The 12375-nt window shown below is 43.0% G+C and overlaps 2 protein-coding genes across 2 annotated transcripts in view; one reads left to right on the top strand and one right to left on the bottom strand.

The window, feature by feature from the left end:
• The window catches only part of EPRS1 (glutamyl-prolyl-tRNA synthetase 1), a 961840-nt gene that overhangs the window by 127748 nt on the left and 821717 nt on the right, over window positions 1-12375 (top strand). The window lies entirely within an intron of this gene.
• IARS2 (isoleucyl-tRNA synthetase 2, mitochondrial) overlaps window positions 1-12375 on the bottom strand; it is a 532602-nt gene that overhangs the window by 412107 nt on the left and 108120 nt on the right. Inside the window, exons 4-7 of the mRNA XM_078649801.1 lie at window positions 7178-7326; window positions 7043-7092; window positions 6834-6943; window positions 6646-6733 (exon numbers count right to left, since the gene is read on the bottom strand). Coding sequence (XP_078505927.1) covers window positions 6646-6733; window positions 6834-6943; window positions 7043-7092; window positions 7178-7326 — 397 coding nt within the window. The remainder of the gene's footprint in view (window positions 1-6645; window positions 6734-6833; window positions 6944-7042; window positions 7093-7177; window positions 7327-12375) is intronic.

Genomic DNA, 12375 nt, shown 5'->3' with positions numbered 1-12375 from the left:
CTGACAGTTGGCTCTTGTCCTTTTCATTGGTTTAGCACGTACAATGATGGTGGCAGCATACCAGGTTTTGTAAACCTATAGTTTTCACCTTTTCATCTATATTACTGGAGTGTAGACCTACTGCATCTCTCACGTAAAGTTCTACTTCTATGTGATAACGCAAGTACTAGTGTTAACATCCCAAGTGGATGTGTTTGAAGCCTACATTAGCCGATATGTTACTTACATTATCTGTATGATTGAACCACAGTCATGGCGGCCTGTGGGGTCCAATTAGGATGTCCCTGGCCTTGTCTTGTGCATACAATAGAGGTGGAGTTGTTTTGCTAGAATTTGGAAGTGTGCTGCTGGAATGCCTGAAGTTGGAAGGAAGGTTCCTAGACCCCGAAGTGGGTAGAAAGAAGGCCAGGCTCCTATAGAAATTCAATTAGGCTTTTTGCCATACGGAGTTGTTGAATTGTCTTCCTGCAGTACCACCATCTGGCAGATGTGGGTATGAATGCTGGCACTGCACTCTCTGCTGTTCAAGGTAAAAAGGAATCCCTTTGGTGAGGGCAGCCGCTTGTCTTTCACTTGATTCCTTTTCAGATAGACAATTACAGAATACTCATACTTCTTTATGCCTCCATTGTAGATGCTTCAGGCTGGACACTACCTTGATGTGAGAAGTACAACTCTACACAAAGGCTGTTTCTAGGGAGAAGCCGGGAGATGTCCCTTTAAAGATGAATCCCCCTAAAACAGTTGTGAAAGTGCAGGCAGTGGATTTATATTTCCGGTCTGTTTTGAATGTATGAAAGAGGAACCCACTTGTTATTTATTTTCCAAAGTCCTCCAAAACCTAGGAGGCAGGTTGATTCAAAAAGGATTGTGGAAAGTCAGTTCTCAGGGGTGATGGGAGAGATCTCCTGGGGTCTTCCCTGCTGGAAGAAGCAGTTCATTTTACCCAAGGTGTTTAGAAGCCAATCTGCCTGCTGAGAGAGGGACAGAGGCTACCAATCCTGCAGAAGGTAGACCCTGTGCTGGGGTCTGGATCTGCCAGAGGAGGGAGGAGAGCACACTGTGTGCCCTTGATGTTGCTGGGAATTTGACTATCTTAGTTGTAGTTCTAGGGGAACCACAGATCTGCAGCTGCTCAGTGCAGCCACGCCAAGAACTGAGACAGCGTTTGAACCTATGCTGCTGAGACCCAGAGAAATGAGACTGCGGGTCATCCAGTACTGTTCTGACCTAAAGACCGGCATAGGTATTAGGCACTGCTGCATCATAACAATTCCCTGAAGCAGGGGTGATTTGAAAGACTAGGACTGTGCCTGTGATAAGATGCAACCACTATGACGAATATACGATATTACATCTCGGTGTTCACACTGCATTACCTTTACAACCCAGGCATTACAACGCAAGTCGTTACAATGACTTGCGCTGGAGGGTGCTGGACTTAAAAATAGTATGATTTACTAATCCAACTCCAGCCTACGTTACAGTAGGGAAGGTAATGGAATAGTAAATCATACTATTCCTTAGCTTACAGCGCCATACAGCGCAAGTCATTGTAATGACTTGCATTGTAATGCCCGCGTTAAAAGGTAATGCGGTGTGAACACCGCAATGTAACCGATGTTTCCCCACTACGGCTCAAAGTTAACTGATCTGCAATCCAGAGGGGATTTAATGCCGGCTCCTGTGGCCACCCATGGGTGCGACTTTACTGCAGGAGAAGGGGACAGTGTCTGAACCAAAGCATGCACTCCCTACCAGAAGTGAAAGAGAGGATGACTGCTGACTAGGGCATCTGCTTCCTGGATATGCACCGTGGTGAGAATCCGGAGACTTCCGAACTGTAGTAAACTGAACACACTGAGCAGACAAGAGGGAGTATTCTGCATCTGAGCCTGTACTCATGCTATGATAGAAATTCCTACCACAAGGAGAGTACCACCAAGACCCGAGGAAGGGGAGGAGGATAAGTAGATCGAAGTGCAATTAGTCCAGCACCCAGTTCACTAAATTGTCAATGCTCATTATTACTTCTATAGTATTTAATCGTGCTATATAATGAAGTACTTTTCTTTTGAAATGGACAGCACTGGTTTTGACAATCGGTTACTATGCTGCTGTGTAACTGTTGAGTTCTGAGCTTGAGCCCCCTCTACCTCCATGTGTCTGCTTGCCATCCCTATCACTTAGAGACAATGGGTGAAGGAGTTACACTTGGCACAGTTTACACAGCCATAGTAGAGATGAACCCTGTGACATCAGAGACAAACATACCCAACCTCCACAGTTGAGGTAGTTACATCAAACAGGGACTGGCCGAAGGGGGGATAAGGTGTGGGAGTAAATAGCATGAATATTGTTTCCGTCCCAGTAGAATCAAGAAGTTGGAAATCTGGCAACTAAATCTATGTTCAAAGTACAAAATTTAAAGTAAGAAAATCTAAAAGTTTGAATAAAAAAGTAAGAAATAAAATTTTAAAGTTATGCAGTCTATTTAAGTACCAAGTTCGAGAGCAAAAGGTTTGAAAGTTATTCAATTTCTCTTGTAATAAATTTAGTTTTGCAGGTACTCACCCTTGCAGTAAGGTACCCTTACCCTAATGCTAACACCATCAATTACCCCATACTTCTGTACAATTAAATATACTGACCACCCTTAAATTTACTCCATTCTTATCCCTAAACCCAACTCACTCCATCAGCATTAACCTAAGCACATCCCTAATACTATTGATAACCCTAAACACGACCCTAACCCTACCCTAGCCCAGGGCACACCTTGCCCTGAAGTTAACCTTCCTCAACAATAATCATATCTCAATTGCTTTTTATATTCTAAAGCTTTTTTCAGTTTATCAGTATCTCTTCAGCCTTTCTTTCCCTTCGATATTTAGTATTTTTAACTATGTAAACTCAACCACAGGTCTAATACCCTGGGCACTGGTTCATGCTGTGGGTAACACCACCCATCACTACGAAGCCAAGCTGAAACACCTGCAAGAAACACGCTTACACAAAGAGCTCCCTATGGGCAACAGTAACATTACTGTTGTCTTGGGACTACAAGTGAGTACTCTCACAGGAAACAACCTGAATCACGGTATCCTTTTAAGAAACTCAAGCTGATCCCTAAGTCCTTCAACATTAATGAAACAATAGCTCCAAGCACAATATGTTAAGAATATAAACCCTATTTGTCTCCTTCATTGCACAACTTAAACTTTATTCCACAGACCATCTTTTTTTACTAAAGGAGTTATATAGCCACATGGCTAGAAGAAGTTGTCTATGGTTTTGCAGAAGGCAGGAGACCGGGGGTACCAAATGAGTCTGGAAGGCCTTGCCTGCCAGCAAAATGTATGTTTCTTTGTGAGTTATACAACTATCCTTCCAAGGCTCTTTATAAAGGGGAACAATTACCTAATATTTGAGACCATCTAAAACCCTCTCTAAATATAGGTTTCCCTCCTTGGTTCTCATCATATAACTGGATGCATAAAAATGTCTAGGGTTTCAGGTGGAAATATGGGTGCATCAAACAAAGAGTGGCCGAGGCCTCAAGTCAAACATTAGCAAGGATGGCCTGATCTCAGGAGACTCAGTTGGCCACAGATTAGTCGAGGCAGTTCACTCTTAATTTTCATCATCATTCCTAATGAGTAACACTTACCGGGATGTTTCTATGTTTTACTGCATTATGCCAAAAAAAGGCAAATACATCCAAAGATCTCACCAGTCCAGATACTAGGCATCTAATGCTTTATATAGTGTATATGCAATGCGGACTCAAACACTATTCTGGGAAAACAAAAGTGTTGCTGGTAGGTTTCATTCTGCAAACTAATCACCGTAACCATTGTATCATCTTGGACGGAGCTAGAAAGGCCAAGATAAGAGCCACTTATTCTTGCTCTCCCTAGGTTCTTGTGGAACAGAGGTAGGGCAGGGGACTGGCAGGATTGATCTCAAGCCTGGCACTCTATGTTACCTGAAACCCCACGGCATAGGAGTAAAAACACATATAGGTGGCGCATGGCTCCCTCAAATACATAGACCTTTTTCTGCAGAAGATTTTCTAAACATGCGAGGGTATTGGATGCTCCCCAGGGGCATATTAGACAATGCACCAGTTACCCTTCAGGTGGGAGACAAAGGGGGAGTTGGAAAGACAAGTATGGTGACTAAATGCTTGATTCCTTATTGACAGACAACTAACACGGGCTCTGAAAGCTGACTCAGAAGCTTTCCTTAACACCAACCAAGGAAAAGGTTATTATAGAAGGCTTGCAAAACCACTTAGTGGGGGACCGCTCTTCTCGTATCGGGGGAACGCTCTTCTCGTATCAGGGGCCAGGCCCGAGAAACACTTTCACGTACAGCGCAGTTGGAAATCTCAGTTCTAAAACTGGAAAGCCACAATGGGAGCAATCTGCCGCAGCTACTGAGCTGGTATCTGGCCATAGAAAGGGCCGACCTGCGCCAACTATGTTTGGATGAATCCAGTAGTTGGAAGGCCTCCGCCGCAAGGGTGTACTAGTGGGCTGACAAATCGGGTAAGCTATTACACTGGCTAGCCACTTGGGAGTTAGCTTTGAGGTTGGATCCTCATATCACCAACCCAGACGGCATATGGGCCGAGACCGTTTCTGGTATGTCTGCTGCCTTTGCAGACTACTACGAAGCCCTCTACTCAGTGAGGCCTCAAACCCTACAGGAAACATAGCCCCTAACTTGCAGACCTCACACTGTCGAAAGGGGTGGGAGGGGGACAGGGATGACCTACTGATCCAGAGCCCGAGTTTTCGCTATTTGGGGATCTATATGACAAGGGAGCTGGACCTTGCATAGTGCCTTAACCTCCGCCCACTCACCTGTAAGACCAAGCACACCTAGACAGATTTATTACACCTCTGCTCAATGAGATGGGGAGGGTGGCCCTATATAAAATGATGGTCCTACCACAGCTCCTTTGTGTACCTCAGAACGTCCCCTTTTCCAGTCCTAACCACTGGTTCACTACTAGAACTACTCAAGGTAGGATATTTCTTTGGGACGACAAACCCCCCCAGGATTGCTGTTAATAACTGTGCCCGTTTGACCTTTGCGGGGAGTCTGGCCATGGCCGACACCCATTGCTACTACTGGGCAGCGCATACTATTGTGGTGAATGACTGGGTATGTGGGGGTTGGGCAGACCCCTCACGTCAGATCGAGATGTCACTACCAGGCTTTAATAACCTCATGGGTATGTTGTATGGCACACCGTTCCCAAGTTGCTTCCCAGAGATCACCAGAGTGGTCTTCTGGGCCTGGCGGGCTACCTTGAGATGGATTGGATGGGACAAGACGGTGACGCTGGAGACTTCTCTATGGGTGGGCAGACAGCTGAGGCAGACAGTGCGCCTCAAAGAATTCCAGTGATGGGACAATATTGGCATATCACGCCTGAGCTACATTTGAGAGGGTGACCATATGACATCCTTCCAGGACCTTCAACCAGAGTTCTCTATACACAAATCACAACTTTTCTGTTATCTCCAATTTCGGCACACTTTCTCCGGACATCAGGAGTTGCTGACCCGACCCCCAGAATAAACCCTCTGGAAGGCAAAGCTGCTCATGAGCCCACAGAACAGGAGTGGCATTTCCCACATTTACAAAGCCCTGGATTTCCCCCTACACTTTGGAGACCCTCGAGGAGCAGTAGGAGGGATGGAAGGGACTGCTAGAGAAGGCAGACTGGAGGGAGACATATATGGCGCCCGAACCGTATCAATTTCAGCCTGGTTGCCTATTTCCAAATGAAATACCTGCATTGTACAATTACACACCACACCAATACACTTCTGGACCCGACCTACACCAGATGTCATGGAGAAGTGTGAGAAGTGGTGGGTATACCATGGACTGTACGCTGCAGAAGCATGAAGTCAGGGGGAGGGTGGGTTAATTGGGGCTACCAATACTAACAGCATGGAGATTCCCTGAGTGGGCTCGCTATATGTGTGCTTACTCTATTTTGTTTAGATTCAAATGATTAAAGTGTTGCTAAAAAACTTGAAAAAACAATTGTATTATCTTAACTCATACGGCTCTATCAACAAGAACTAATGAGTCTTGTTTTCACAATCCATTTATCCAGTGCGATGCTGAAAGTGCAATTAAGAATTTAAGATATTGGATGACAAACTTTTACCTTTCCAGGGATGGAAATTCCAAATTTGGTAATGACGCACTAGGTAGCAGTGTAATTTATAAAGAGATTTTTAACACTCTTCATAATATTACCTTTCTATGTGCACATGTGCATTACATTTGTTGTTCAAAAGAATTATGCCAGTTTTGGACCCTGCACTGATGACCAAGGCTTAAAATATTCAATTGCTGGGTTGTTTCTTGTCATCTGGAAGCTTGCAAGCCAATTCTACTGTTTAAGCCAAATTCATACACATTGTTTCCAAGAAACAAAATCTCAAAAGTAAATAGTAACGACAATATAAAGAACATATATGAATTTCATTTTTGAAGGCAATATTAAGATACAATATTTTCATAAAGTAAGACTCAACAAATGTATATCTACATCCCAACACATGAATTGTTATAAATCTATTTACAGCATGTCAAGTACAGAAAACAACATACTCAAAATCAGGCATGTAGCAAACAGCCTGATTTGCTGGAATGGTCCACGGCTGGGTTGTCCATACTAGCACACTAGTGGGTGATGCATCTGTAATGTGGATGAAAACAACAGAAAACCCCACATCAGAAGGCAAAAGAAAAAAAAGTACATTTTGGGTAAGAGTACATCTTAAAAACCTGGGCAATACCTGTTAAAGAGGCTAGTTTTGGAGGAGACTTCATCAAGCTAAATTTGGTGTACACGGCGCGACTGGAGTGCTGCTGATTATATTCAAGCTCTGCTTCAGCCAAGGCTGTCCTGGAAACAAATGAGTAGCAATATTATAGCTCTAAATCCTCGATCTAAAGGCTCTATTTCTTCACTGTCTTTATTTCATCTAGAAGAATAGTACCTTACCTGGCTGAAGGGGACCAAAAAACAGGCTTGTAGTCCTGATATATGTAACCCTAAGAGACACAGAACACTACATCAAGGTCAAGAATCTGCAACTTTCAATAAACTCAGCAGATAGCAGCAACCAAACCAACATACCTTCTCGTGCATCTTGTAGAAAACATTCAACTGTTTAGATTCATACTTCTTGTCATAGGTGTAATAGCAATTATTCCAGTCTGCCATCACCCCCCATCGGATAAATGCAGATTTCTGCTTCTCAATTGCTCTTTCTGCAAAATCTTTTGCTGAAAATAAAGAATAAATTAATCGAAAGAATAAGAAATTGAATAAGACATCAAAAGATCACTATAAGATACAATTTGCTGTAGTAGTTGGCATTACAGATTTATTTCACAAGATATTATTTCCATCTTTTGTGATGCACTGGTCTCACTTTTTCACAATTTCTTTAAATCATTATATGCTTAAATGAATACGTCAAAAATAATACACATCGGAAAGATATCCCTTGTTTTCCCATGATATTATTTCATGTACCTGCTCATTCTTTAACACAGAAAATACATCAAAAAGAGCACATTAAATTTGTTCTCTAAAAACTCTTTGAAATGGCTACAATATTTTCATTGGCTTTACTCAAAAGAATAACAAGAATGGACCAGTCTGTCAAATTATTATATTCAGCCTATATTTCAAGTTTAATTTGGTGTTCATTCATTCGTTGCCTATGGCAAAACTTAGATTAAAAGAAATATGCCACTCTCAGCCAAGATATCTGAAGCCCATTTAGTAGGGTGAAGCCATTTAGCAAAAGGAAACACACACTTGTTCTGCACAGTAGTTGCATATTAGCTTCCTATTGTTAGACCCGTGGGTAAGGCTTGTGTTATCTAGATCATCAATGCTGTGCAGATCTCGGAGATATTGTGGCTTTCATAATACCAGGGAGCACAGCCTCCATTAACCTGTAACTGCTGTAGTACCTGCCTGGCGGTCCACCGTTGTGACTCGGGCAAGCAGGTACTCTCTGGCTTGTAAGCTGCAGCCGCATTGGGCTCATTTGTCGTAGTGACTCTCTTTTACTCGGTTCATGCCGTAGTCTTCTGCCACCTGCACCGGAGTGCTGGATTTTCTGTTTGTTTCCCTTCAACATGCAGAGGCAGTGTCATTGTAATGATTTCCCTTTTGGGCCCACTTTGGTTCTCCCTTAGTTTTGCGTTTTGGAAGTTTGTAGACTGACATTACTTTGCACAGCCACACTTAACACATTTGTTGTTGTGATATTATTGTAGGAATACTCTTTACATGTTGTTTGTTATTCAGCGATTCTTCTCTGGATTCAGTCTGCACATTTTCTTTGCCCAGTCAGCAACAGCTTCCTAACATTTTAGACATAACTTGGTAGCACAGATGCAGCTTTCCAAAACAGTGGTTCTTATCATATAAACTGTGTCACGTCACCTTGGGATCAGAGAGGAGAATTCCATCAGAGAGACCGGTCCTGGAAAGAACCCCACCAGAGCCCGAGATGCAGCATTGCGTAAACTTAGTTTACACTCATGATACTGTCCACCTAACTACATACATTAGGTATGGGGTCTGTTGCCAATCCTAGAGATCATTTATACATCACACAGTAAGAGCAGATCCAGACGGATTCATAATTTGTCATGGTGGAGAGGTTTAATTTATACAGACTGATAGTAATTCTAATGACTTTTTTTAGTTTCATCTGCCTAGTGATCTCAGCACATTTGCTTCATAATAGACTATGACAGTTTCAATAAATGTATTGTAAACTTTGTTCATGTATTTCTTTTAGTTACCACAGGCATGCATGAGTGACAGACGAAAGGTGATGATCCATATTTCCCTCGAGGACTAGAGGGTCACGATCTAGGTTGGCAAAATCTCCTGCTACTCTGGAAAGGCTAGGAGTTCAGGTGAGGCACTTTGAGCTAGCCAGGATTTGGGCCAACAGAAACTGATGCTGTAGAGAGACTCAGTCCCTATATTCTGACGTCCAGTCATGCCAAGACAAAGTTCATCTTTACCAGCAGAATCCCAGCAACATGGCACTACCAACATTGGTCAGGAACCAGTCTACTGAGTAGTACTTGTACGTGCTCATAGTACCCTTACACCTCCTGAGACATCTGTGGTGTTGGGGCTTAATCCTCAAAAGTATTTTAGGAAGCATCTATTTTTTCTGTTGCGTGTTCAAGCTTGAACCTTTAAAAAGATTATCTATATTAGTGTTTGCACTCTGTTTCTATTACTGTTTTATTAATGGTGGCGCCACAGCCTATCCCTATTGCTGATAATTGCAGACCTGCAGTCCATGCACATTTAAATTTACATGGCCTTGGCAATGGAGGTGGTGACATGATCTTTCTGGTTCAAGCCCATGATGCCTATCTTTAAGAAGTTTTTTTTTTCTTGGGTAAGTTTTCCAGTTGTGGATGCAAATACAGGGACATTTCATGAATACACTGACATGGCACCACCTCAAGATTATAGAGCATAGAAGCTCTTAGAGGTTCCACTTTCTCGTTGGGAACATCAAAATTGGTTCTGAGGCACCCTAATACATGTACTTAGACATGTACGCACAGATCAGCGCTAGCTGGTTATACACCATAACCTGACCAATGAAATACTGGTCTCGTTAGACTATACAGACCCTTAACTCAACATGTTTTGCACACCTTGATGGCTGTCCCAGCAAGGGCCGCTTTAGCAGGGCAACCACAGTTGCCTGCTGTACCTACAATAAGTCCTGTAATAATTCATTCAATTATGGCTAAAGTCCTCGCTAACAGTGAGGAAATTCCTTTTTGGATAGCCCAAAAAAAGATTCAAATTGAAGCATTGTTTACCCTTATGGGCCCACAAGGTAAGCCAAGAATATGGACTATGAGCTTACCCCATGGGATGGTTCCACAAATAGGTGACTGCACCACCTTAGGGCACAGTCTTTGCTGCAGTCTATACCATCACCCATGATACTCCAACTATGTCAGTCTTGCTGAATGTGTTAAAACAAATGCAGAATGAACATGGGGCAGCTGCTGCCCTGGATTTGGGAATGAAATTAATGGGAAATGTTCCTGTGGTCTTCTCAATGATTCTGTCAAACATTAAAGGCAAAGCAGTGTCTTTAGCTATGCACCAGTCAACCAGGAGCGTGAGCTACCTATAATTATTGTTGAAGTATATAATTCGCTAGGTCACAATAATTTGGGGGCCAGACCCAGTAAAACACATCTTGGCAAGTCTGGTTCTACCAAGGACACTGCCAAGCAGAAACCGGAGTTTGCTAAAAGCAAAATCAAAGGGAAAAAACCAAGACCTAAGGAAAAAGCTAGGTTCTTCGCCATCGGAGACCTTTGACAGATTCTATCATTTGTGTGATCACACACAGTTGAAAGCACCTGAGAGGTATCAGCTTTCTGATACTCGTCCTTCTTGTTCCCCTCAGAACTTATCTGAAAAACAATATGAAAGAGGAGGTCATTCTGAGTGAAGACAGGAAGAGTACACAAAACGGAAAAAAGACTCAACACTTGTTTGATGTAAAGATAAAGTAGGAGGATAAACCTCCACAATTTAAGCCCCCATTTCAGAAAAAGAAGGGTGCTAAATATGCCACAAACACAGAGAACTCTGCTCCTGAATAGGAGGTAGGCGGTGAGTCTCTTCGACTGTGCAGCAGGGGTCACTAGAGTGCGCCAGAATCTCCAGGAGTTTCTGGCAGTGAAAGCAACTGATCAATACATTACAATTTAAACCCCAGACATGCGCATAGCTCCTCCAGACAAATTATATAATTTGGACATACAAATTGAGGGTGACAGAGCACCATTCAGGTAATATTCTGGGACAATTTCACATTATCGAATGACATTTTCTTAGCGCCGGTCGATTGGCTCCCAGAGTTGTATGAACATCCCCACAAGGTCAATGTAATAATACCATCCTTTTCTGTGGTCAATCAAGCCGATGCTGCAGAATGGGTTCTTGCACTAGCCCCAGCTTCATATCACAATCATGTCACCAGGGATAATTACTCAACTTATCATGTAATACCCATACTGTCCAGCCAACAAGTGTATCCACAATACCCAATAAAAAGGGATGCTAAAGCAGAACTCAACCCCAGACATCCTAGCACCCCTTCCCAATAATTACTATATCCTACAGGCAAATTGCACATCAGGAAAAATAGGAGGGGGAGTAGCGGCCATTGTTCACCAAGGTTTAAAATTGACAAAGTTAACTTCACTTGATCTACCTTTGGGAGACAATTTAGTTCTTAAGCTGGAATCGGTCTCGACTCCAGTGATTTGTGTGCTACTTTATAGTCCACTTAAAAATATGCCCTCGTTAAAAAGTTTAGATATCAGTTGTCCGATACGGATTGTTGCGAGAGATGTAGTAGTCCAGCAGCTGGATTTCTCCACTTGGCGTGGGAATGTCCCGGGGTGCGGGAGTTTTGGGAACAGGTTCACGAGGCGCTTGAAACAATGACAAATAGCACCTTGGCCAGGGATCCCCTGGTGGCGCTCTTAAGTTAGACTGCGCAGATACCCAAAACACATCGCCAACTCTTGGCTGTAACTTTTACTGGCAAAACACAGAGTGGTGTGTAGATGGGGCAGGGGGAGAGCTCCACGGTTCAAGGACTGGCTTGGAGATCTGACCTATTGTCAGGAGCAGCTGGCTGTTTACGCTGAGACACTTCCACAAGCCTCAAGACCTAGGGATATATGGGGGCCGCTTCGCGATTATCTCCTACTGCGAGACACAGAGGGTTCGGAGAATGCCCCTTCAGAACGGGATGCTTAGATATACTATGTAGTTGCCATTGTTTGAGACTGTTGCCTCTCCTGCTGCGGTCTTGCAGTAATCACCTGTAGATGTGACGCCTGCTTGCTGGCCCTTCTCCGATATTCTATCAGGACACTGATCATTATGAGAAGTACAGATTGGGTGGGTTACAAATGGGACTGTGTTATGCATGAAATGTATTGTGCCTAGGATGATATTACTGCCAGCTCAACTAATACTATCTATGACATTTGGAAGTAAGCTGATAGACATGAACCAATCGATGTATTTGTTTGGGGTATATACTTTGTTTGAAGCAGTTCGTTGGAAGCGAGATCAATGCAAGAAATGACCTGTATTGTCTATTCTTGAAGTACTGCTGAACAGTAGATGTACTGTATGTTACCTATGCTAAAATCAATAAAAAATAAATGTTAAATTTTATCTGTACTGTGCGATATGCAAAAAAATAATCAAAAAATATGCCATTGTTTCCTCATTCC

Source organism: Lissotriton helveticus, chromosome 6 (genome assembly GCF_964261635.1).
Source record: "Lissotriton helveticus chromosome 6, aLisHel1.1, whole genome shotgun sequence".
NCBI lineage: Eukaryota > Metazoa > Chordata > Amphibia > Caudata > Salamandridae > Lissotriton > Lissotriton helveticus.
The sequence above is the reverse complement of the archived record's forward strand: the minus strand, read 5'-3'. Positions and strand labels throughout refer to the sequence as shown.